Consider the following 27,395-nt stretch of genomic DNA (forward strand, 5'->3'; position numbering starts at 1 on the left):
TTACAGGTGAGATCATATGGTATTTGTCTTTTACTGCCTGGCTTATTTCACTTAGCATAATGTTTTCAAGATCCACCCATGCTGTCACAAAAGGTAGGATCTCCTTCTTTCCTTCTGCTGTGTAGTATTCCATTGTGTAAATGTACCATTTTTTGATCCACTCATTTACTGATGGGACCTTAGGTTGCTTCCAGCACTTGGCTATTACAATTGTGCTGCTATGAATATTGGGGTGCATAGGTTCTTTTGGATTGTTATTTCAGGATTCTTAGGGTATAATCCCAGCAGTGGAATTGCTGGGTCAAAAGGCAATTCCATTTTTAGTTTTCTGAGGAAATTCCATAGTTTTCTATAGTGCTGCACCAGTCTGCATTCCCACTAACAGTGTACTAGGGTGACCTTTTCTCCACAACTTCACCAGTACTTGCTTTTTTGTTGATTTGTTTATTCTGACTGGTGTGAAGTGGTATCTCATTGTGGTTTTAATCTGCATCTCTCTGATGGCTAGTGATGCTGAGCATCCTTTCATATGTCTCTGGGCCCTCTGTATGTCCCCCTTGGGGAAGTGTCTGTTCAGGTCCTTTGCCCATTTTTTTTATAGGATTGTTTGTCTTCCTGGAGTGGAGTCGTGTGAATTCTTTATATATTTTGGTGACCAAAGCCTTGTCTGAGGTATCATTTGCAAATATGTTTCCCCATATGGTTGGTTCCCTTTTCATTTTGCTGACATTTCCTTTAGCTGTGTAGAAGCTTTTTATGTTGATGAAGTCCCATTTGTTTATTCTTTCCTTTATGTCCCCTGCTCTAGGGGTCCACCTTCTTCACAAGAGAAGTAAGTTACTGCTTTCCACGTCCTCTGTTGGAGAGGTTGCTGCTGCCCTTGGCAGACAGCTTATCCCCCTGTAATGTGGCTTTGGCAAAGCAGCAGGTCTAGCTGAGACCCTACCTTTCCTCTGCTTTCAAATTAGTCTCCATTCCACTCTGACAGTGTACTGGAACCTCCCTCAAGTCATGCCAGGCTTCTATAGATGCTCTCTTACCCATGGATGTGTGTCCAGGTCAGCACTCTTCAGTTTTGTTTTTTTTTTCACCAACCATGGTGGCATTGGGGTAGTTTCTCCAACTCCCTTTAAGCTTTAGGTCATAACAAGGTCTTGTTTGTGTATTTTCAGATGCACAGTTGGGCAAGAGTCCTTCCAGGTCCTTTGGCATAGAATGCTGAGGTACATGGGTTCATATATGGAGGTCTAAACAATTATTTAAAAAGGGGGAGACAGAGAGCAAACAACTTATGCCACCATGATACACTGTTTAGCTTATTTAAAAAAAAATAATTGATGTGTAAAATTTGATTTTTGTGCTGTCAGGTTTTTGAACCAATCACTTCCAGGTTGCAGTGAAGAAATAAACAGCCTATAGGTCAGTATGCAGAGGTCATCTTTGGCTAAATTATGTGAAAGTCCATTCTTTGACCTCAGGTTTTTAATTTTTTTTCATCTTTAAAAATTTACTGTTGTTCAGTTACAGTTGTCCCTCAGGTGTCTTATAATCTAAATTATATTTAATTTCATAATGCCTCAGTTTGGAGCCAGTAATAAATTATCTTTAGGACTCTGAATCCTATAAGAGCACAAACTAGGATTTCAAAATCAATTTGAAGCTAGTCTGGCCATTTCTTGAGGAAAAGCTAAGAAAATACATCAACCAAAACCCCACAGATTTTGACTTGTTCTGTGTGTTTAGTCTCTATGGTAAAATTATGCGCCATTTGGTGCATGTTTCTGTCTATCTGTAAAACATGGTGAGTATTGTCTATCCACATGCAGCACGTGTTATTAGTGCACAGAACTCTCCTTTATGAGCCAGGATCTAATCTAAGGCTATGGTGATACACCTGTGGATGTATTAATGCTGGCAATGTGTCAACAATGTCCAAGGTAGGAACTTATCAATTAAGGAAGAGGCATAGAAACAGTATAGAGGTTAATGTAAGTGGATGTCATCTTTTACTAGAAGTAAAGGTCTGGTTGTACTATGGGTATTTAGTTCCATCTCCTGGGTATTAGGAGCAGGTCCAGGTTTGTTCCACAGTATCTGTAGTGGAGCAAAGTACATGGTAATTGGATAAGTATTTCTCCTGTCAATGTGTTACTGAATACAATGTTAGTGAAATCTTTAACTTCAAACAATTTATCTAAGTTATTTTGAGTGTCATCTATTAATGTGATATGGGTGGAGATACTATAATAAATTTACAGGTATTTTTTCTAAAACAGACAATGTTATTCTCTGTTTTTTCTTCAGATCATATAAATCTTTCCCCTTTTAAAATAGTTCATGCTACTTGACTGGGAGTCATAGCAGCTCTACCTAATACACAGAAACAAACACAGGGAGGTTGCCAAATTGAGGAGAAAAAAATATGGCCCAAGTGAAAGAACAGATCAAAACTCCAGAAAAAGAGATAAACAAAGTGAAGATAAGCAATCTATCAGATGCAGAATTCAAAACACTGGTTATAAGGATGCTCAAGAAACTTAGTGAGGAACCTCAGCAGCATAAAAAAGATCCAGTCAGAAACAAAGGATACACTGATTGAAATAAAAAACAATTGACAGGGAAACAACAGTCGAGTGGATGAAGCTGAGAAACAAATCAACGATTTGGAACAAAAGGAAACAAAAAACAACCACTCAGAACAACAAGAAGAAAAGAGAATCCAAAAAAAACAAGGACAGTGTAAGCATCCTGTGGAACAATTTTAAGCAATCCAACATTCGCTTCATAGGGGTGCCAGAAGGAGAAGAGAAAGAACAAGACATTGAAATCTATTTGAAAAAATAATGGAAGAAGACTTCCTTAATTTGGTGAAGGAAATAGACATGCAAGTCATGGAAGTGGAGAGAGTCCCAAACAAGATGGATGCAAAGAAGCCCACACCAAGACACATCATAATTAAAATGCCAAAGGTTAAAGATAAAGAGATGGGAAGTTGGGTGTGGGAGAATTAGAGAGTGGTGAGGGGATTAAAAAGTACAAATAGGTAGTTACAGAATAGGCATGGAAATGTAAAATACAGTATAGGAAATGGAGTAGCCAAAGAACTTATACATATGACCCATGGAAATGAACAAGGGTGGGGGGATTGCCTAAGGGAGTATGGGATGCTAGATGGAAGGGGGAAAAGGGGGAAAAATCAGGACAATTGTAATAGCATAATCAATAAAATAGAATAAAAAAGAACTTACAGGGGCGTTACAGAGACTGTGTTGAGCAGGAGGTGCACACACTGAGTGCTTTACCCACACCTCCTTCCACTCTGCTGCCTGTTCCTTGTGTGCACTCCTAAGTGCATCCAGGAGATCAAGCTCAGAGGGCACAGGGATCATGCTCAGAAAACAGACCATGGGCATTAGGCAAGGGAGAAACCACAAACTTAATCTATAGTGCCACCTTCTGGAAAACAATAGCCATCCTGGTGAATTGTAAGAACCACAGAGACAAAAGGTTTCGAGGTTTGACCATGGGAGAGAAAGAAGAGTAGAACAATTCCACCTCCACAAACACAGAGGAAACATCAGATAATAACAGTGTCATTGAAGGTAACACCACATCTGTTTAAGGCAATGAGCAAGAAGGTGTCTGCTATTTAAAAAGTAAAAGCACTAACACATAACTACAAGGAAAATTTAAAAATCAACAAAATATGGAATCATAAAAAGAAAATAATTCTTCAGCAACTGAGCTTAAAGGCATGGAATATAGCAATATAACTGATAAAGAATTTAAAATAGTAGGTAAAAAACTCAACAAGTTACAAGAAAACTCAGAAATACAATTTAATGCAATTTGGAGTTAAATATATGAACAAAATGAGTTACTTAAGCGATTCAAACTATAAGAAAAATAAAGAAATTGTGGAGCTGAAAATTTCAATAAATTAGATGAAAAATACAATAGAAATCATGTATAGTAAAGCAGAAAAAAACATATGTGACTTGAATGGCAGGGAGTTTGAAATAACACAGAAGAGAAGAAATAACAAAGATTTAAAAGGAGAAAAAAAAGGCTACATGAGCTATGAGAGACCATAGCAAGACAAACATCAGAATAATCAGGGTATCAGAAGGAGAAAAGAGGGAGAAGGGGGAAGAGAGTTTATTTAAAGAAATAATAGCTGGGAACATCCCAAACCTGAGGAAGGACATGGACTTAGAAGTCCACAGAGCTCTATTTTCTCAGTGCTTTCAGATCTTGTCCAATGCACATTATAATTAAACTGTCAAAGATCAATGAAAAAAGAACCTTCAAGGTACCAAGAAAAGAAGAAAGTTACTTACAAAGGAACCCCCATTAAGCTGTCAGTAGATTTCCCACTTGAAACACTACAGGCCATGAGAGAGTGGACTTATATGGGTATATTCAAAGTGTTGAAAGATAAAAATTTCCAGCCAAGAATAGTTTGTCCTGAAAATCTGTCTTACAGATATGAAATGACAAATGATTACTAGAACTACTGGGGTGATCACATTGTAAGGTGTAAAATGTCAAATCAATATATTGTACACCTGAAACTAATATAACTAATATAATATTGTATACATACTATAGTCTATATTAGGAACTCTATATTAGGATTGTAAGTTAACCATTCAAATATGATATAAAATTTAAAGAAAAAACTAGTTAAAATACCAACACCTGCCATAAATTGTTAACTAATAAACAACATAAAAGAGGTTATCAAAAATATAAGAGGGAAGAATAAAAGAGTAAAGCTTTTATAGGTGAAAAAAGATAAGTTGCTATCAGCATAAAATGTACTGTTGTATCTATGAGATGTTATATGTAAACCTCATAGTAACCACAAGCCTAAAATCTAGAGTAGATTTGTAAAACATTTTTAAAAAGTGGAAACAGAGCATACCACCATAAAAACCATTAATTTACAAAGGTAGGAAAAAACATAAAACAACCAGAAAGAAATGAATAAGGTGGCACAAGTAAGACCTTAAATACAAATAATTACTCTAAATGTAAATGGACTGAATTCACCAATCAAAAAACACAGAGTGACTAAATGGATAAAACAAACAAACAAAGTCAAGGGGTGACTATATGCTGAGAAAGACCCACTTCTGTTTCAGACCCACACATTGACTCAGTGAAAGAATAGAAGAAGATATATCATGCAAGTGAAAACCAAAATAAAGTGGAGGGAGTTATACTTATGTCAGAAAAAAAGGTTACTTTAAGCCAAAAATGGTAACCAGGTACAAGGAAGGTCATTACATATCATGAGGGGATTGCTCCATCAAGAAGATATAACAATTATAAACAAAATCACGCCCAACATTGGAGCACCTAAATGCATTAAGCAAATAAAACAGATATGAAGGGAGAAATAGACAACAATAGTAGGGTACTTCAATACCCCACTTTAAACCATGGAATGATCATCCAGACATAAAATAAACAAGGAAATGGTGGACTTGAACCGCACTTTAGACCTAATTGACCTAACAGACATCTATAGAATATTTCATTTGACAAGGACATAATACACATTCTTCTCAAATACACACCGAATATTTTCTAGAATAGAACATACGATAGGACCCATAACAGGCCTTAGAGAATGTTATTTTATTTCTTTTATATTTTATTAAATTTATTGGGGTGACATTGGTTAATAAAATTATATAGGTGTCAGGTGTACAAGTCTATAATACATCACCTATATATTGTATTGTATGTTTACTACCCAAACTCAAGTCTCCTTCCATCTCCATTTATCACCCCATACCTTCTTCCACTTCCCCTCACACCCCTTCCCCTCTGGTAATCACCATGCTAGGGCCCTTTTTAACTTTATTGTTGTTGTTTATACCACTACAGATGTCCCCCTTCCCCACCAACTTTGCCCCCTTCCCCAACTCCACCCACCTCATGTTCTCTATGGTCATCACCTCACTGTTGTCTGTGTCAATGAGTCTTGCATATATGTTCTTTGGCTAATTCCTTCACCTTTTTTCATCTAGCCTCCCTTCTCCTCGATGTCTGTAGTCTGTTCCATGTATCTATGTCTCTGTTTCTATTTTGTTCGTTAATTTATTTTGTTCATTAGATTCCATGTGTAACTGATAGCATGTGGCATTTGCCTTTCACTGACTGGCTTATCTCAGTTATTGAAATCATAACAAGCATCTTTCCACCACAGTGTTAGGAAACTAGATATCAACATGAGGGAAGCTCAAAAACTGTAAATATGTGGAAACAACAACACACACCTAAATAACCACTTTATCAAGGAAGAAATAGAAAGGGAAGTCAAAGATTATCTCAAACAATTTAAAATGGAAACACAATATACTAAAACCTATGGGATGCTGTAAAAGCAGTACTGAGAGGAAAGATTATAGTCATAAATGCATATATGAAGAAATGAGAAAGCTCACAAACAATCAACCTAACTTTACACCTTAAGGAACTAGAAAATGAAGAATGCATTAAAGCTGAAGTTAGCAGAAGAAATCAAATAATAAAGATCAGGGTAGACATAAATGAAATAGAGACCAGAAAAACAATATAAAGTGTCAATGGCACTAAGACCTGGGTTGTCAAAAAGATAAACAAAAGTAACAAACCTTTAATAAGACAAACTAAGAAAAAAGGAACAGACAAATAAAATTAGAAATAAAAAAGGAGAAATTACAACCGACACCACAGAAATGCAACCTGTTAGTGGGAGTGTAAACTGGTTCAGCCATCATAATAAACAACATGGAAATTATTCAAAAACTTAAAAAGACAGCCCTGGCTGGTGTAGCTCAGTGGATTGAGTGTGGGCTGTGAACCAAAGCATCACAAGTTCGATTCCCAGTCAGGGCACCTGCCTGGGTTGCAGGCCAGGCCATGGTCCCCAGCAACCGCACATTGATGTTTCTCTCTCTCTTTCTCCCTCTCTTCTCTCTCTAAAAATAAATAAATAAAATCTTTATAAAAACTGAAAAAGACACTCTTCAGTTGAAGAAAAATCAACAAAAGGAAGATCATCAGTGGTGATGGATGACTTCCCAGAATGAGACCATGGAAAGCAACTACTGCACTCAGTGGCTGGAAACGGGAAGGGGAAGCAATTCAAATGGAGCCAGTGGTGGTGGCGGTCATGAGTGGGGTGGGGCAGGGCAGCTCTACACACACCAAGTCAAAGAGAAGTCAACACATTCCTTTAACATTTATTTAATCAAACTAAAGGCAAAGAGTTAAACTAAGAGTTGTAAAGTAGGTAGGCTCAGAGTTTCTCTGTAAAGTCAATTGGTCTTTTTTTTCTCAGAAATGATGCAGGGTCAGGAAGGGGGGTCGATGTATCTTAAACCAGGAGGAGGAGTTGCCACATGAGCAGCATGAATGAGTTCTGCAGGTACTTGGGGGCTTCAAAATGCATCTTCTTCCTAGGTGCTGGTAAACAGTCTCAAGCGTTACAAACCACAGATCAACAAAGCCTCTGACAGTTGGTCACCAGAGATGGGCAAGGCCAGTTGATCCCAAAGAGGGAACTGGCACATCGAGCAAGCCGGGGCTGCCTTGCCCAGGGTGAGCAGGTCAGCTCTCTGAGCTTTTGCACAGATTCTCACTCTGGGTCGAGCCCCTCTCTGGGGATGTACAGGAAGTTACAGGCCACATATATGGGGAAGACCACATCTTGGTTCTCCAGGTTCACTACCTCCAGCTCTTCATCTCTTCCCGGGGAAAGCACCTGGTATTCTGTGCTCTTCCTGAAGGTGGCTCTTCCAGTGATGTCCAAGGAAACCACACACAGGCGGAAGGCAACCTTTCTCTGCCACAGTAAGCTGATACCGAGGCCATGGGACTTGTTCTTGGCACTGCGCTTGAAGATGATTCGCCGGTTGGTGTAGCACACCACCAGGTCCCAGCCAATGCTAAGGCTGGCCCACTGCCAGCTGCACCGCACTTCCTTAGGGATGTGGTGCCCACACCTCATGCTGTACACAGGGAAGTTGGGCACATGGATGTCGGTTGGCCCAACTCCCATGCTTTGCTCGGCCTGGACCACAGCAAGCCACTGGTCTTTGTATACTGGGGTTAGCCACGCGGCGGGAATCAGTGCATCCTGGTTAATGATACGTGTTGATGGCAGGTCACAGATGAGGTAGGCCAGTCGCAGATTCTGGAACACTGGCACGAATGCTCTGCCCTCCTGGGTTTCCAGGAAAGGGGTGCCTCCTGAATCCCTCTTGGACCTGGCAAGCCACAGGTTGGCGTCAGGCAATAAGGCCCTGCGGGGGCCTCTCCATCCCGGCTGCAGCTGCAAGTACATCCACTTTTTCAGCATGGCGTACACATCCATCTCCACTTCCATCACTAAGAGCTCTGAAGAGGCAATGAGCTCTTTCATGATATCTGGGCTGACTTGTCGTAATAATAGCTCCTCACAGTGGTGAGTCATCAGATTGTCCAGCAGCCACTGGAAGCACAGGGTCCTGATGTTTGGGAGGCCATAGCTCTCAGCAGAGTGGTAGTAGCTGCATACGGTGTAGACAGTGACAGTCTCCTCCATGACTTCCCCACACTGCTGAATCAGCTCATCCAGCTGCAGCATGCAGGCTGTGGCCAGGATGGACACAACGTGCCTGGGTGGAATGAGCACGGAGCTTTGGTACAGGGATCCTAAAACCTCGTGCAGGGCCTCACTGTCAATGTTCTCATCAGGCATCTGCAAGTCTATGGTATTCATGGTTGCTTCCCTCCACGCACCACTGAACATGCTCGCAAAGTATCCAGACTGGCACAAGTAGACCTTGTGCAAGTTCCACACCTCCCCTAGTGCACGGATCTGCACATCGCTGCCTTCCCCCATGAGGAAGAGTTTCTCATAAATGGAAGGTGAAATGCCTCTGGCGCGCTTCCGGAGGCGCCCTTCTGTGTGAGGACTTCCTGAGTCCATCTTTCGTTTGAAGCCGCCCTGACTGGTGGAGGGTCCGGCCTCTTCACTGTCTTCCTCCACCTCGTCACCCGCTGCTGCAGCTGCCCCAGCCACCTCCTCCCCATCGGCCCCTGGCTGCTCTGGGGCACGTCTTCCACCAAGCCACCATGGCATCCGACTGCTTATTCCTCCCATGGCCGGTAGGTACCACCGAAGCACGTACCACAGACAGGACCCCTGTCACTGCAAAGCTTCCCCAGGTACTGGCTCAGCCCAGAGTGCTTCTGCGTACAGCGGACTTCAGTCTGCTGTCCCGCCCCCTAGGAACCCACGCGAGAGCTCACGGGACCAGGAAGACCACGCTGCATGCATGTCCTCCTGGGATTATGACTCTGGCGCCCCCTTCATGTCCTGGTGGTTTTATATTCGCCCTGTGGGTGCATTTCCGTGTCCTTTCAAGAACACCCATCGGCCCACCTAAATATTGCGTGAGCATTGGGGAGGGATTGTATATTTTTCCTTCATGGAAATACATGCTTCATTTATTCAGGGAATACTGATAGAGCATCCAGTGTGAGCCCGGGTTTGTGCCAGGCACTGGGAGTGTGAGGACAAGCACAACTTAGTCGGGTTCACGGTGAACCGAGTTCACGTAACAAATGACTAGAATACCCTCGGAAATTTGGGTAACTCTGGGAGCATGGAGGAAGGATGTCAGGGCCGTGTCCTGGAGAGGCATTGGCACCTGAGGTAGAAGGCTGACCTTCACTCTGTGACTTTAAAAGAGACTTAAAGGTCTTTCAGGCTCAGTTTCCCCAAGGACAAGGAATTAAGACGCTTCAAAGCCAGTCAATCTGCAAAGTTCCTCCCTGGAATGACACCTGGATGCCAGCTTTGTCCTCAGGGCACCAGGCACCGAACTTCCCTCATTAACTTCTAAGGCATTCTCATCCCCCCGAGGCTGTGACCATGGTCTGCCGATAAAGGAGGTAACTTCTGCCCCAGGCTTTGCTTGGCTCTTGCACTTCTCTTTGTAAATAGTGTTTCTGGTTATAAAACCATTTTAAACTCTGTGTGCCGGTGGGGGCGGGGGGGTTGTCTCCAATTCTGCTGCTTTGGGGCTTTGTTTTAAATAGATTCAGTTTAGGGAAGAGCACAAGTTCCCAGAATACCTTTCAACCTCATTTATGTTCCTCCCTCTCCACCTATTTGGACATCTTGAGTCCTCTGCTTCTTGTATTTTTGTTTCTTGCAAACAACTACCCATTTCTCAATGTCTGAGATATGGTTCAAAGACCACTTTTTCTCAGACCTCCAAGGAATGGAGGCATACATCTTTCCTCAATTGTAATCCTGTTATGCCTTGATCAAACATTTATCCCCACATGGCTACAGGATTCAAGATTACCAGCACCAGGTGCCAGGCCAAGCACATAACAAATTCACAAGGAGGGAAAATGAAGAATGAATGAAATGGTTTTTCATTTGTCAAGAATGAGGAATATTAAATACTGCACAGATACTAAATGCTCTGAACAAATTTGTGTTGCTGAGGGAGTCTGACCCTTTTAATGGCAAGGCAAGTGCATTATGAGGGAAAATACAAACATCTTCTGAAGTAGTAGTATGGTTTATTGACCATACTACTCCCCCCACCAAAAAAAGCCAAAACCAAAAACCCCAAAACACCACAGCTGTGACACGGGGGAGCCTTTTAGGTCACTTGACACTGCCTGAATAGAATGTTTCCCACATTTGTACATTGCAGTATAACATTATGTTTCATTTTACATATTCTGCATGGGACTCTACAGAGGGGGTGATTAGGAAGGTCTAAGTAAAGTCTGCTATAGGAAAATATGTTGAGAGTGTACAAAAGAGAGGGATATACATAGCTTAAGGCCTCAAGCCTCCAAAAGTGATCCGCACCTATAAGAGAAAAGGTCATTCCCCAGAGGCTCTGGAATGGAGGCAAGCGGGATTCCTTGACTGTGCTGGGTGTGGGTGAGTGATGAAGGAAGCTCTGCTCTCTCAAAAGCAGATGGCTCTGAGCCACACACCCCGGGAGAACACTGAGATGAAGCATGGGTTGACATGCTTGACAAACAATAACCACATTAATTTAAAAGCAATTGCAGTTGCTATAAAATTAAATATGAAAAATTAGCTTTCCTTTTTGCAAAAGGGAAAGGTGTTTCTAATCAGTCTCAGTTGTCTCACTCAGTTCCTAATGAAACCAGAAGAGACACTGGAGCTTGTGGTGCCTGTCACTTCCCAAACCCAATAAGCATAGACAGAGATTGAATCTTTATGGGCACTTTATTCAGAAGGCTGGTGATCTGAGAAGATGGTGGGTTCACACCATGAAACAAACCGTCTTAGATTTTCTTTCCAGGCGAATGTTTTTATAATGGAATAAACAAGGTGCAGTGAGGGGCTTTGAAATTCAGGGAGAATTAGTTGAAAAAAACGGCAGCGTTCTTGTCCTGGGCAGTTAGCTGCTCCCAGCAGTGGGTGGTCCTCTGTCTCTCCCTGGAACACAATGGCCCGGATGCCTCCACTTGTCCTCAGGCAGTGTCTTTAGCAGTGCTCTGGTAGGACGGCTATTTCTCCCAGGAGCCAGGGTGGGCCTTACCTGTAGTTTCTGAAACAAAAGCTTTAACACATACATTACTTATTAGGCTTATAACTATTACCTTAAACTAAAATTTTCCAACTCTTGAGTCCCCTATCACTAAGAGACATTTTTTCAAGTATGGGAAAGCCAAAGGAATTAAAAAGAGTGATATGTGAGGATTCAGTCAGCGTCAGGTGATTAAAGTCATAAGAAGCTGTTCTAGCATGACTTGCACAGGAATTCAGTAGACATGGGATGTACCAGAATTCCACACTCCTACCATCCAGCCGAGTTGTCACTAAGTTCGCAGAGCCGTGCAGCTACTACTGCTGCTCTGCAGAGACCTATAGCCTCAACAGCATCAGGACCATGTGCCTGCACGTGCTGTTGGACAATGGGATGACCCCGTGTAGTGAGGAGCTGCTGTGAGAAGTGTGCCAGTAGACACAGGAATGAAACAGAGCTTATGGTCTGGGCAACCACTTTTTCAACTGAAACTACTGGGGTCACATGGTTCACAAAGCCATACAAGGTTTCAAGTGTACCACTCAATAAAACGTCATCTGCACACTGCATTGTGTGCACATCTCCACAAAGTCTCTTCCTGTCCCCATTCCCCTGCTTCTTGCCCACCTCCACCCCCTTTTCCTCTGCTTATCACCAGCCTGTTGTCTGTCTTTCTGTTATACATACAGGGTCCGGCACAAATAAGGCCCCTTTTATTACAAAAATCTCTCATTACAAAATCCTAAGCGTGTAATTCTGTAATACAACAATATCACAAGCACGCTATATGACATTTTAGGTGAAATGATCAAACTAAAACTATAAATTATTACACACATATTAGTACCCCACCAACCACACTCAAGCCAGCATTACTTCTGGTGGACTCTGTGTGTACTTGTGTGTGTGTGTGTGTGTGTGTGTGTGTGTGTGTATTTTTGCTTAATCCTTTCACCTTCTTTCATCCAGTTCCCCAGTGCCCCTTCTGTCTGACAGCTGTCAGTCTCTTCCATGTTTCCATACCTGTATTTCTGTTTTGTTTATCATTATTTTGTTCATTAGGTTTCACATATAAGGGAGATCATATGGTATTCATTTTTCTCTGACTGGCTTATTTCACTTAGCATAATAATCTCCAGATCCACCCATGCTGTCGCAAAAGGTAAGATTTCCCTTTTTACGACCAAGTAGTATTCCTCTGTGTAAATATACCATAGACAACCAGGAATATGCTATAAGGCAAGGCTCTTATTTAAAACTGAAGGAGTGTTAAACTTTTCTAAGGAGTGGAAAGAAAAGTAAAAATAGAACATAAGTATGTATAAGAAAATGGCAATAAATATGAACCTACCAATAGTCACTTTAAATGTGAATGGATTAAATATACCCTTAAAGACACAGTGCAGCTGAATGGATAAGAAAACACTACCCATATATGATCTGTCTATAAGAGAACTACTTCAGATTGACAGACACACACGGACTGAAAGGAAAGGGGTGGGAAAAGAATATGGGGGGAAAGCTGGCGTCATAAAACTTATATCTGACAACATAGACTTCAAAGCAAAGGCAGTAATAGTGGACACAGAAGGACATGACATAGCAGTGAAGGGATGAGTGAAACTAGATAATATAACCCTTGTAAACACTAATACACCCAACATAGGAAGCCCAAAATATATAAAGTGAATCTCGATAAACATAAAGGTAGAGATTGACAGTAATACAGTCATAGGAGGGGCCTTTCCCACTCCATTGACATCAATGGATGGATCTTCCAGAGTCAAAATCCACCTCCCCACAAAGAAAAATCTAGGCATCCCTAAATGGTGCACTAGCCTAGATGAATTTAATGTATATTTGAGGAACATTTCACACCAAAGAAGCAGACTATACTTTTTTTTCAGGGAATGGAACAAAGTCCAGGATAGAACATATGTTATACCACACAAAAAAAATGTGTCTGAATACATTTAAGAAAACAGAACTTATATCAAGCACCTTCCCTGACCACAATGGCATGAAACTAGAAATCAATTACAAGAAAAAACAAAAAACACACAAACAGATGGAAATGAAATAGCATGTTACTAAATGTTGAATGGGTTAATGATGAGATAAAAAGGAAAACACCTACATTTTATAGTGTGATAATTTGAAAAACTAAAAAATGTACAATTAGCCCTGGCTGGTGTGGCTTAGTAGATTGAGTGCCAGACTGCAAACTGAAAGGTCACCAGTTAAATTCCTGGTCAGGGCACATGCCTGAGTTGCAGGCCAGGTTTCCAGTGGTGGGCACATGAGAGGCAACCACACATTAATGTGTGCCTCTTACTTCCCTCTTACTCCCTCTTACTCACTTCTTTCTTCTCTCTCTAAAAATAGATAAGTAAATAAAACTTTTAAAGAATTCAGAATTCAAAAACTATGTCATACACCCACAGACACACTATACCCTTATGTGCCTGTCAGAATGGCTAAAGTTAAAATGTCACTTCTAGGAAGTGCTGGCAAGTATGTGGAGGAACTAGAACTTGAATATACTGCAGGGGTGGGGGTTACAGAATGGTACAGCAACATTGGAAAAGTATGTGGTGATTTTTTTAAGACAAATCTAAGGCCATTCAGCTTGCTCTAAAGAAATAGATGTAGAAAAAGCATTTTACAAAATTGTACATCAATTTGTGATAAAATTCTTTTTAAATATATTTTATTGATTGTGCTAATACAGTTGTCCCATTTTCCCCCCTTCACTTCCCTCTGCACTGCAAACCCCCTCCCACCCACATTTTCCCCTTTAGTTCATGTCCATGGGTCATACATATAAGTTCTTTGGCTTCTACATTTCCTATATTATTCTTACCCTCCGCCCTTCTATTTTCTATCTACCATCTATGCTATTTATTCTCTGTACCTTTTCCCCCTCTCTCCTCCTCCCACTCCCCTGTTGATAACCCTCCATGTGATCTCCATTTCTGTGGTTCTGTTCCTGTTCTAGTTGTTTGCTTAGTTTGTTTTTGTTTTAGGCATGGTTGTTAATAACTGTGAGTTTGCTGTCGTTTTACTATACATGTTTTTTTATCTTCTTTTTCTTAGATAAATCCCTTTAACATTTCACATAATAGGGCTGGGTGGTGATGAACTCCCTGAACTTGACCTTATCTGAGAAGCACTTTATCTGCCCTCCCATTCTAAATGAAAGCTTTGATGGTTAGAGCAATCTTGGATGTAAGTCCTTGCCTTTCATGACTTGGAATATTTCTTTCCAGCCCCTTCTTGCCTGCAAGATCTCTTTTGAGAAATCAGCTGAGTCTGATGGGAACTCCTTTGTTGGTTACTGTCTCCTTATCTCTTGCTGCTCCTAGGATTCTCTCCCTCATTTTTACCTTGGCTAATGTAATGATGATGTACCTTGGTGTGTTCCTCCTTGGGTCCAACTTCTTTAGGACTCCCTGAGCTCCTGGACTTCCTGGAAGTCTATTTCCCTTGCCAGATTGGGGAAGTTCTCCTTTATTATCTGTTCAAATAAGTTTTCCACTTGTTGCTCTTCCTCTTTCCCTTCTGGTACCCCTATAATTCAGATGTTGGAACGTTTAAAGATGTCCTGGAGGTTCTTATGCTTCTCCTCATTTTTTTGAATTCTTGTTTCTTCATTCTTTTCTGGTTGGATGTTTCTTTCTTCTTTCTGGTCCACACCATTGATTTGAGTTCTGTTTTCCTTCCTATCACTATTGGTTCCCTGCACATTTTCCATTATTTTACTTAGCATAGCCTTCATCTTTTCATCTAATTTGTGTTCAAATTCAACCAATTCTGTGAGCATCCTGATTACGAATGTTTTGAACTGTGCATCTGATAGGTTGGCTATCTCTTTCTCGCGTGGTTATATTTTTCCTGGAGCTTTGATGTGTTCTTTCATTTGGACCATTTTTTTTTTCTTGACTCACCTGTGACGTATAAGGGGCGGAGCTTTAGGTGTTCACCAGGGTGGGGCAACCCACGTCGTTAGGTTGTGACGCTGTGTGTGGGGCAGGGGTCTGAGAGGGAACAATGGCGCTTGGTCAGCTCTCTGCCAGATTTCAGTCCCTTCTGCTGCTTCCCACAAGCAAATTGGACCCGTCTGGTGCTGATTTCTGGGTAGGTGGGTTTGTGTACATTTTAGGACCCTGCGAGTCTCTCTAATGAACTCTCCTGTGAGGCTGGGAGTTTCTCCCACTGCCGCCTCAACCCCCACAGGTGTTTTCAATTGGTGGTTTGAGGCTTTATTGCCCCGAGCTGGGGCCCTGGGTTGTGCAGTTCGACCGGCTCCCGAGTTGTTTCTCCCTGTTTATCTGCGCGTGAATGTGGGACTGCCCAGTCCGCCAGCTGCTGCCTCGCCAGGTCCACCCACTGCGGCCTTGCTAGCTGGCTCCACGATCTGCAGTCTCACTGGGTCCACCAGCCACTGCCTTGCCACGAGTCCTCTCTGCTGGACTGCCAGTCTCCGCCCCTCCTACCGGTCTGGGTGAATGTTCCTTCTTTATCTCCTTGGTTGTTAGACTTTTTTAAAAGATTTTATTCATTTATTTTTAGAGAGGGAAGGGAGGGAGAGAGAGAGAGAGAGAGAGAAACATCAATGTGTGGTTGCTGGGGGCCATAGCCTGCAACCCAGGCATGTGCCCTGGCTGGGAATCGAACCTGTGACACTTTGGTTCGCAGCCCACGCTCAATCCACTGAGCTATGCCAGCCAGGGCTTGGTTGTCAGACTTTCATACAGTTCGATTTTCTGTCAGTTCTGGTTGTTTTTTGTTTTTAAATTGTTGTCCTTCTTTTGGTTGTGAGAGGAGGCACAGTGTGTCTACCTACGCCTCCATATTGGTTGGAAGTCCATTTACGATAAAATTCTTAACAAAGTGCATTTACAGGGTGCATAACTCAACATAAAGACTATATATGACAAACTCATAGCTAACATCACACTCAATGGTGAAAAGCTGCAATCCTTTTCACTAAGATCAGGAACTTGACAGAAATACCCATTGTCACCAGCTTTTTCAACATACTACTTGAAGTCCTAGCTAAAGATATCAAACAAGAAAAAGAAAGAAAAGGCATTCAAATAGAAAAGGGAGCACTAAAACTGTCACTTTTTCAGATGGCATAATAGTATATATAGAAAAGCTATATATTAGACTCATTAACAAACCTCTTTTTTAACGATTTTATTTATTTTTTTCAGACAGAAGGGAAGGGAGGGAAAAAGAGAGGGAGAGAAACATCAATATGTGGTTGCCTCTCAAGAGTCCCTTACTGGGGACCTGGCCCACCACCTAGGCACATGCCCTGACTGGGAATTGAACTGGTGACACTTTGGTTTGCAGGCCAGCACTCAGTCCACTGACCCACACCAGCCAGGGCTAAAAAAACCTCTTGTATCTATTAAATACATTCAGTCAAGTTGTACGATACATAGTGTTCAGAAATTTGTTGTGTATCTATACGCCAACAATGAACTATCAGAAAAAATATTAAGAAAACAATCTCACTTATAATTGTATGAGTAAGTATAATATACCTTGGAATATGTTTAACCAAGGAGGTAGAAAACTTTTATCCTGAAAACTATGAGGCATTGATTAAAGAAATCGAAGATAACAGAAATAAATGAAAAAATATACTGAAATCAGGCCATAACACTGAAACCAAACCCTAATCCTTTTTTTTTTCCCTCTGGTTTTAAGTGTCCTTCAGGAGATAACAATAGGCCTTCTCACAGCACTCTGGAGACCAGCAGACCAAACCAGATCAGGCTGGTTCCAGAGGATCGAGCAGCTGCAGTTGGCATCTAAATAACATTAAGGTGATTTTAATAGCACAGCATAACCAAAATTCTTGGAACTCAAGTAGCAGACATGCTACTTTTACCACCCAGAGCCCATTAAGATGCAAGGGGTCAGTCATAAGGGAGATCTGGTTCAGGGACCAAATTTGGACACACATAGGACTAATAAATCAAACTCCACCAGATTGGAATTCCTTTGTTCTCTGTAGCTCTTTCCACATCCCTAATCTTAGATGACTTAGTTTCAAGACCACCCAATCAAACCTCCTGAATTATACTTAATAAATATCTATAACCTGTCCTTACACTCGCCTCTTAAAATTGACCCCAAGCTTTTGTTCAGGGAGACTAATTTGAGTTTCATCTCTGGTCTCCTTCTTCAGCTGGCCTGATGAATAAATCTCTTTTTCTCTGCAAAAATCTGCTGCTTTCGACTTTTTGCTTCTCTATAAGCACTGAGCATCAAATTCACTGTCTTTGTTCAGTATCAATACTGTGCTCATGGACTGAAAGGAGTAATGTTGTTAAAATGTCCATATTACCCAGGGCAATCTACAGATTTAATGTAATCCCTATCAAAATACCAATGGCATTTCTCACAGAACTAGAAGAAACAATCCAGCTTTGCACAGTGGCAGTATCGTAGCCAATGAGGTTTATCCGGGGCGCGATTATTGCTAATTGAAACAACCCTGAAATTTACTTGGAACTACAAAAGTCTCCAAAATGACAAAATGATCTTGCAAAAACAAAAACAAAGTTGGAGGTATTATGCTCCCTGGTATTAAAGTATACTACAAAGCTATGGTAACCAAAACATCATAATAGTGGCACAAAAAAACAGACGTAGATCAATGGAACAGAACAGAGGGCACAGAAATAAACTAACACATTGTCAATCAATTTATGACAAGGGAGGTAAGAATATACAATGCAAACATAGCCTCTTCAAAAGTGGTTTTGGAAAAACTGGATAGATATATGCAAAAAAAGTTTCTGGACCACTTTCTTATACCATATACAAGATAAACACAAATTGCATTAAAGATTACAATGTAAGACCTAAAACCATAAAACTTCTAGAAGAAAACACAAGTGATAAACTGTTTGACATTGATTTTTGCATTATTTTTTTTTAATATGGCTCCTGGAGAAATGACAACAAAAGCAAAACCAAACAGGACTATGTGAAATTAAATAATCTTTTACACAGAAAAGGAACCAATCAACAAAAGAAAAAGACAAATTTCTAAATGGGAGAAGATATTTAAAATGACATATCTGATAAGAGGTTATTATCCAAAATGAGGTCTGTCCAGAAGTACCCAGCCAGCCACGCACTATGAAAGGCAGAGACATTGCCCTAGCTGGTGTGGTTCAGTGGATTGAGCACCAGCCCATGGACCAAAAGGTCACCGGTTCAATTCCCAGTCAGGACAGATACCTGGGTTGCTTATGGGTCAGGTCCCCAGTTGGGGGTGTGCAAGAGGCAACTGATCAATGCATCTCTTGCACATTGATGCTTCTCTCCCTCTCTTACTCCCTCTCTAAAAATAAATATAATATTAAAAAAGAAAAGCACTTATCAATGAAAAACTGCTGAACTCTGGGTAAGAAGTGTAAGTCTGTGGCATTAAAAAAAAAGAAAGGTAGAGAGATTTATTGAAGATAATACAAGGTACAAGAAACATTGTACATAGGACAATGACGCCTCAGTCCCCTTCAAAATAGGCATTTTGGGACCTCACACAGTTCTCTCAATTGCCATCAGCTGCCCCATCGCATTTTCCTGAATCACATTGGTAGTCTGAAATTTCTTCCTTTTCAAAGGTGATATTAGTTTTGGGAAAAGCCAGAAGCCACAGGGTGCCAAATATTGGCTCTAGGGTGGCTCAGTCACCTGGGTGTTTTGATGTTTCACCAAAAATCTCTGCATGAGATGTGATACACGAGTGGGTTCCTTGTCGTGATAAAGCTGCTGATGACCAGTTGCCCATAGCTGAGGCCTTTTGAATCATCTGAATAGTTTCCATGGGAGGAATGTTCAAGCTTAACACAAAATTGGATGTAGATTCATTGCTGTACTTGCTCAGTCATTTTGAATGCCATGGCCACACAGTGCACATGCTCACTCAATGGCATCTACTGCCCCCACTGACCAGTACAGTGAAGTCATCATAGTTTGTGCATACACATTCCAGTTCACCCTCCTTGGCTTTCAGGTTGTCTTGATGTCACAAAAACCATTCCCGTTATAATAACAATAGTTGGAGTTTTTCCAGACAGACCTCATATATAAAGAACTCATTCAACTCAACATCACATAAACAATCTGATTAAAAAATGGGCGGAGGACCTGAATAGACATTTCTCCAAAGAAGGCATATAGATGGCCAACAGTCATCTAGAGAGATGCTCAACATCACTAATTATCAGGAAAATGAAAATCAAAACTAAATGTTATGTCACCCCAAACCCATCAAAATGAGTATTCTCGAAAAAAAAAGTCAATAAATAAAAAGTGTTGGCAAGGAAGTGATAAAATAGGAATACTGTACACTGTTGGAGGGAATGTTAATTTGTGCAGACACTATAAAAAAAGTATGTAGGTTTCTCAAAAAATTAAAAATAGAGCTATTGTATTACTCAGCAATTCTAATTCTGAGTATTTATGTGAAGAAAATGACAACACAAATTCTAGAACATATCTCTCACCTCCCTGATCATTGTAACATTATTGACAATAGCCTAGATATAGAAGCAACCTAGGTATTCATCTATGGAGGAATGCGTGTGTGTGTGTGTGTATATATATATATATATATATATATATATATATATATATGGATGGCATCTTGCAATTTATAAAAACATGAATGACATAGAAGGTATTAAGTTAAATAAGTCAGACAGAGAAAAGCAAATACCACGTGAGTTCACTTTACATGTGGTATCTAAAAGAACAAAAGAAAACAAAGGACCAGAAAATAACATGGTCATAGATATCATAGATACGGAGGACAAATGGAGGGTTGCCAAAAGGGAGCAGGCCAAAAGACTGGTGAAAATGGAAAAGGGGAATAAGAGGTACAAACTTCCAGTTACAAAATAAACAAGTCACGGGGATATAATGTATAGCACAAGGGAACAAGCCATTAATGTGATAACTTTGTATGGTGACAGAGGGTTAATGTGTGGTCACATCCTAAGGTATATTAATGTACAATTACTATGTTGTATACACCTGAAACTAATGTATTATCATAGGTTCCGCTATAGTTTAATGCAAAATAAATTAAAAAATGAAATTATGTCTAGCAATCACCACAAACAGAACTCAGATATGAAAAATTCTTTTTAATATACAGCCGATGCACTGGCCACTATATCTGCTGACTTCTTCATAGACTGGCAGAGTGCGCCACGAATCACTCAGCATAAGGATTTGTACTGAAACACAGTCCCAAGAGGAAGTGGGGGAAGAACTGAAGTCAAACTAAAGTTGCCATGATTAGCAAATAACTCAGATCCCTCCCAGATGTCTTTTCATGCCAAACAACGGGCGTAGATATGTTGAGGGGAAATGGTTTCTGTGATACATGTTGGTTGAACATTTTGTCTCTGCCGTGTGACTCGTAAGTATCAGGAGATAGTAGTAGACTGGTCAGCTGGGCCGTGGAGGCTTCACTTTGGGGGAATGGAGGCCGAGAAAGGCCAGACTGAGGGATCTGGAATGTTCCCTGCTCACACAGTTGCCTGACAGGACGCATGAGGTAGAGGTGACCTGGTAATTGCTGGCTGGGGGAGGGGGGGTTGAAGGTTACAGAGGCTGGCCACAGAGGCACAGAATTGAGCGTGACTATATGTAACTGAAAGCAGAAGCATTGTGCTGTTTCTCAGCTACTCTGGGATTTAGATGAGCTTAATGAAGTGCAACTGCAACAGTCCAACACGAACCAAAGGGTATCACCTAAGGCAGAACAGACAGATGCTCGAGCTGTCTCTTATATCCTCTGTACTAATTCTCTTCCCTCTCCTTCCCACCCACTGCACGTACCAGACATAACTCTGTTTTCTTGGCTGAAAAAACAAAAAGGGAGATTTGGCAATTGTCTGTGTTTGGGTCATTGAAAGCTGAGATGCCCCATGCCCAAGTGTTTAAAAAGACCAAGTTCCCTTGGATACCCTGGATTGTCCCAGAGAGTATGGGTCTGAATGCTGTTTGCACACTAAAAGCATCAACCCAGAACCCCCAGTGCCCTATGATAATTGAGCATGAAGGCAAGGGATGAGAATCATCACCTTCCTAAGTGAAAGGTGGGCCATGAATCTGAGGAAGAAAACCCAGCAACAACCCATTGCCTTCCTGTGACACTTCAAGGGAACAGCACGTGGTAGCCGATCAGCATCCCTTCATGGATCTGGCTTCTGTAGGAGGGCACACAACCACAGGTGCCAATTTGGATGTCCCTTCCCTCTTCTGTGTGTGGGGCCACCAACTCCGACACTATTATTGAGCGGTTTGAAAAGTTCTGCTATTTGGGGGTTTGTTTGTTTGTGGGGAGGTGGCCAAGGGCGTTTTCAATTCTATGTCATATTGAATGAGAACTTTATTTCCCCCAATTTTGCAAACACATTCTCCTCTGTCATAATGTTTGGGATTACTTTTGTTTGTTTTAGATCCAGGTAACTACTGATGAGAAAAAACATAAAATACAATAAAAGGTCCTTCATAGTGAAATGCAACAAGCATTTATTTGAGATTTAAAAAAAAAAGAATAGTGATTCAGGCAGCAGTGATTCAGGCTGCAATCCAAACAGTGTTCTGATTGAGAGGCGAAGGCAATGGGTATCTATGAGAAAGGAGAGTAACAATCACATCAGTGGAAGGAAGGCACTACTGTTGTTGCAGACAAGCGAGTGTAACTGATGCTAATTATAGGATGTAGGGGCGATCTGGTTGTGACATCTGTCACCCCATTGATAGCCAGGCTTGATTCAGCTGATCTGGCTGGCTAGGTGGTTGTCCCCTTCCTCCTTCACCAATCCATGTGCGTCCCTTCAGAAGCTGTGCGCTCAGTCCAAGAGGAAGACCTTCCCAACTAGAGGAGAGGACTGGTCTTTGGTCCAGGGTATACGAGTAGCTGCGCTCCCCTGCTAGAACCTCAAAACAAGCTCCCACAAACCTTCTGCAACTTTTATGTACCTTTCAGGTTTTTTCCTCTCCTTTCATCTCTTATTTTTCTTAAAGATTTAATTTATTTATTTTAGAGAGATGGGAAGGGAGGGAGAAAGAGAGGGAGAGAAACATCAATGTGTGACAGATACATCTACTGGTTTCCTGTCTCATGGCCCCTACTGGGGACCTGGCTCGCAACCCAGGCACATGCCCTGACCAGGAATTGAACCAGTGACACTTGGTCCACAGGCCAGTGCTCAATCCACTGAACCACACCAGCCAGGGTTCCTCTCTTATTTTAAAAGAGTCATTTTATTTTAGGACAAAATTATGATTTTTTCTTCCTTATCCCCCTAAAACTCATGTTTTTTAATGTGCTTTCTTATTCAAAAATCACATTTTATTTTCCTTTCAACAAAAGTGCATCTCCATGCTTCATACCATCTTCTGTTGAAAACAAAACATCCAATTTTTTTCATATAAAGTCATTTTGTTTCATCCTAACTATTGTCTATTAGTTTTGTAAAAAACATTACTTCTTTTGTAAGTCAATTTTGGCAAGGTATGGGTTCCTCGCCAAAGAAACAGCCCGCCTTTGAAAAAGTCTTCCTTTTTCCCCTCCAGTCTCTGTGGGCATTGTCTTGGTTAGCTCCTGGGTGTTTACGTTTCCAAGACATGATAAGATTTACAACTTTAAGAAACAGAAATATTGCAAGTTTTTTAGCATTATACTGGGGTATGTCAGAATTTTAGGAATTTTATGTAATAAAAGTTTTAGTGTCATTTATTTGGCAATGGCTCCCATGTAATCTAACATACCACTAAGTCTAATTATGTTAACATTTGGTCAAATAGAATCATAAGTCGTTGTGGAACAATATTTACGTTATTCACTTAATCGTGGTGAGGACTAAAGACTTTTCAGGAAAACACAGAAAGTTAAATGGTTGTGAGTAAAATTTAGCTTTTTTAACAATGAGAAGACTCAGTTACCTGAAGCATTATAGACCGAGGAGAAAGGACACGAGGAATTTTCTTAAGAATGCATAAAATTCGTGCTTTCCCTTTATCCTTTTTTATTAAGAGGACCTGGTTCCCATACCCGGTTCCAGGGAACTCCAGTCCATGGAAATGAGGCCACTTTAGATCCTGCTGGAGATGCCAGATAAGTTAACCTAAAAATAAAAGGCCTTCAAAGTCAGAGGCAACAACCATTTACATGAGATTTTTTAAAAATACAGAAGAAAAAAATAGTTCTTCAGGAAGCAGTGATTCAGGCAGAAGCCCAAATAGTGTTCCAATTAGGACACAAAGGCAATGGGTAATTATGAGAAATCGAAGGGGAACAATTGCATCAATACAAGAAAAGCATTTTTTTTTTTCTATTGGTGCAGGTAAGCTAACATGAGTGGTGCTGGTTCTCAACAATTTTTAAAAAAATTTCAGCCCAGCAGCCATCAGTCCAGTAGTCCCTATCAGCCTTCTTGTTATCACTGCAAACAGCTCTTTGGGGCATACTGTTGCTTTAGGCCCAGTCCAATGGTTATTTGACCCTGTCTTAACATTTCAGAGGTTTGTGGCATAAGACATGTAAGGCAATTCCTCTGGGAGGGCGGCTCCAGCTCCTCTTTAAAGTGTCTCTGTTTGTATTACTTTTTACACTAGGAAGCTCATGTGAGGCCCATATACATTAAGCTTAAATCTAAATTCATGGAGCGGGTGAGAAGTTGCAGATATGCTCCCCATAGCTTACCTGAATTCCCCTCTTCACAATGCATATGCTCTCTGCCCTGGTGATCGGGAGGCAGGGCTGCAGCGGTCTCCCCCTGAGATAGCCCTGGGCATGTAGCTGGGGGGCGCCTTCTATAAGACCTGGTCAAGGTTGCCAGGGACATGGGGTACCTGGGGTCTTGCTGGTGGGCAGCTTTTCTGGGGCTGCAGGGAACATGGGGCGTTGTGTCGCAGAGGTACTGGAGTCTGCTTAGGGGCCCGGCTGCTGGGGTCGCAGGGGTCACAAGGGTCACAAGGGTCACAGGACGAGGTGGTCGGCTATGCGGCTCCATGGTGCTTACTGGGGGCCAGGTGAGAGGGGCTGCTGCAGATTCTCCCTGAGTTCGCCTGGGGTGCGAGGCTCTGGGGGCCCATGGGGGCCTGGCAGGCTGGGGCCATGGCTAATGCTGACTGTAGCTGCAGTGGTGCTGGCTGAGTTGGCTGGATTGCAGGGAGCGTGGGGTGCCCTGGCGGACCAGCGGGCCTAGGCTGTAGCAGTCGCAGGGTGAGGTGGCCTAGGATGAGGGTCTCTGGGGGCGCCAAGAGAGGCAGTCTCCCTGAGGCTGCCGCTAATGCAGGGAAACGTGGTCAGGGTGCAGTGCGGAGGCCTTGCAGGGTGGCTGGAGCGCCATCTAGCGGGAGGAGGAATGTCAACAACGGTGTGCCAGCTCCTCAGATCCAAGGGAGTTCTGGCAAGTTCCCCACACATTTCTTTGACAGGCAGGTGCCTTGGGGTTAGTAAATGGATTTCCTTCGTGTATAGCAGGGGTGTGAAACTCTTTCACCGAGGGCCACATCAGCCTCGCAGCTGCCTTCAAAGGGCTGAATGTAATTTTAGGACTGTATACATGTAACTGCTCCTAAACAGTTAAGTGAGAGCTCAGCGCTGCTGCCGGGTAGAAAAAAGGTGCTGGGCAGATAAAACCAGGTGAAGGGCCGGATTGACCCACAGGCCTTGTGTTTGCCACCTGTGGTGTATAGTCTAGTTGCCCTTCAAATCTCTATATTATCACTGTGCCTTATAGCAGGCTCCTCTGCTCTCGCCAGCCACTCAAGTGATATCTCTCTCCACCCCAAGTCTCCCCTTTGGGGTGAGGTTCCCGTGGTCACCCCACGTCAGTTTCTCCTGCAACAACTCTGTGTGGTCCCTTTCTCATTTGCTGTTTAGAAGGAATTGCTCTACAAGTAGGTGTATAGTCCCTGCGTCCTACTCTGCCATCTAGGAGCCACGATATAATTTTTAATTCAAGTATCAAGCAATGACTCCTTTAACCTGGAACCAAGCCCGCCATCACCTGGGTCACCTGTTTTTCCTCTCTCAGCAGAGCACTCCCTCCAGCATGTAGTCATTGTCAGTTTTGTGTCACTCTCCACCAGACGTTGGGCTCCTTGAGAGCAGGGACCATCTTCTTCACCATGATGCAACTCCTATGCCTGGCAGACTGTCTGGCACAAGTCAGCACTCAAATATGTGCTGAATGAGTAATTTTACTGCTTCTACTCAGACTGATTGAAGATATTTGGCCATATCAAATGACAGAATATGCACTCTCCTAATCTCTTATGCTAGTCTATAATGAGCTGTACAATGCATCAACTTTAACACAAGAAAAGTACTTTGATTTTGCTATTAATAGTCCAATTTTTTAATTTGTAAAATGAGGTTTTAAAGACTCCTGTTGGCTTCAAATTTATTAACCACTCACTCCCCCCAAACCCAGCCCCTGCCTCCCTCCCACCAACCCCACCATATGTTCAAAGGAAAACCAGGATAGGGAAGTTGGAGCCTCTCTGTCTGACCAGAAAGGGCCAGAGCTGGGCTAAACCTCGCTTGTGCAGCCTTCTGGGAATCCTCCACAGGCCCCCCTGAATGGACTCAACCAGGAAGCCCAGATGGAAACTATGGACTAGATGTTTCTCTGCAGCTCCAGAGGCACGCCCAACAATAATTGTACCTGCTTCCATGCCCATTTTTTTTCTTCAGCTTTTTCCCTAGCTTTATTGAGATATAATTGACGTACAACATTTTGTAAATTTAAGATGCATGATATGGTGATTTGATATATGCATTTATCATGTCATGTTTACTAAGATAATTAACACATCCTACCCTTGACATAATTACCATTTTGGTGCTGTTGTCGTGTTGAGAGCACTGAAGCTGTACTCTTTTTTTCTTGCTCTTCAAATCTTCATTTATTTTTTTATTGGTGTTCAGTTATAGTTGTCCCACTTTTTTCCCCATTGCTTTCCTCTGCCCCGTCCCCCCCACTCCCACTGTCAATCCCCCCAGTGTCTGTGCCCATGAGTCCTCTATTTGTGCTCTTATAGTAACTTTCAAGTATACCAAAGAGGATCTTTACCTAAGTCAGCATGCTGTAGATTAGGTCCCCAGAACTTATTCATCTCCTAACTGAAAGTGTGTACCTTTGGACCAAGATCTACCCATTTCCCCCACCCTCTACCCCTCATGTCCACTTTCTTATAGATACCTAAGAGGTATTAGATCAAATCCACTGAAAGAAACTATTTCCAGAGGAGGCCAATTCTATGGGGGTGGGGGGAGGGGGGAGGATGAAAAAGGAAGTGATGGGGACACTTCTTCCCTCTCCGTGTATTCTCATCCTTTACAATATCTGGAGAAGTTCAATCCCTAAGCCCAGGTTTAGTCTTCAGTATGATGTTTGCTGGAACTGGTTCTGATAAAAGGACTCAGCACCATTTTGTACTGGCAGGCTTTAAAAAAATCAGACAACAGTGATAACAGATAACAGCAAGGTGAAATGATTTATTGAGAAAATGACCACTCAGGTGAGAAATACCACACAATATGAGATGATTTTCAAAATCAGATCATCTTTGTTTCTACATTACACACAAATCTTTAAAATGCTGCATCTCATTCATCTGGGGATGTAGAATCATAGCTGTGATCCTGGTCAGATAATTTAAAAGAATGGAATCAGAGGCGTGTGTGCCTGTGTGTGTGTGGACACCACTAAGGCAGATGGTAAGAAAGAGGAGTTTAGAAATATACAGATCTTGTCATTTACC

At 41.8% G+C, this 27,395-nt stretch overlaps 1 protein-coding gene and 1 pseudogene across 1 annotated transcript; one reads left to right on the plus strand and one right to left on the minus strand.

Moving 5' to 3' along the window:
* Window positions 1–7,633: 7,633 nt before the first annotated feature.
* On the minus strand, window positions 7,634–9,142 carry LOC114504917 (germ cell-less protein-like 1). Its single transcript, XM_036016373.1, has one exon. The coding sequence runs from the start codon at window positions 9,140–9,142 to the stop codon at window positions 7,634–7,636; it is 1,509 nt and encodes a 502-aa protein (XP_035872266.1).
* Window positions 9,143–18,012: 8,870 nt separating this feature from the next.
* On the plus strand, window positions 18,013–18,144 carry LOC114505772 (annotated as a pseudogene).
* The last annotated feature ends 9,251 nt before the right edge of the window (window positions 18,145–27,395 follow it).

The sequence above is a fragment of the Phyllostomus discolor genome, chromosome X, assembly GCF_004126475.2.
Source record: "Phyllostomus discolor isolate MPI-MPIP mPhyDis1 chromosome X, mPhyDis1.pri.v3, whole genome shotgun sequence".
NCBI lineage: Eukaryota > Metazoa > Chordata > Mammalia > Chiroptera > Phyllostomidae > Phyllostomus > Phyllostomus discolor.

Coding starts and splice junctions, on each gene's coding strand:
- LOC114504917 (XM_036016373.1), bottom strand. CDS start 9,142: ATGGGAGGAATAAGCAGTCGGATGCCATGGTGGCTTGGTGGAAGACGT.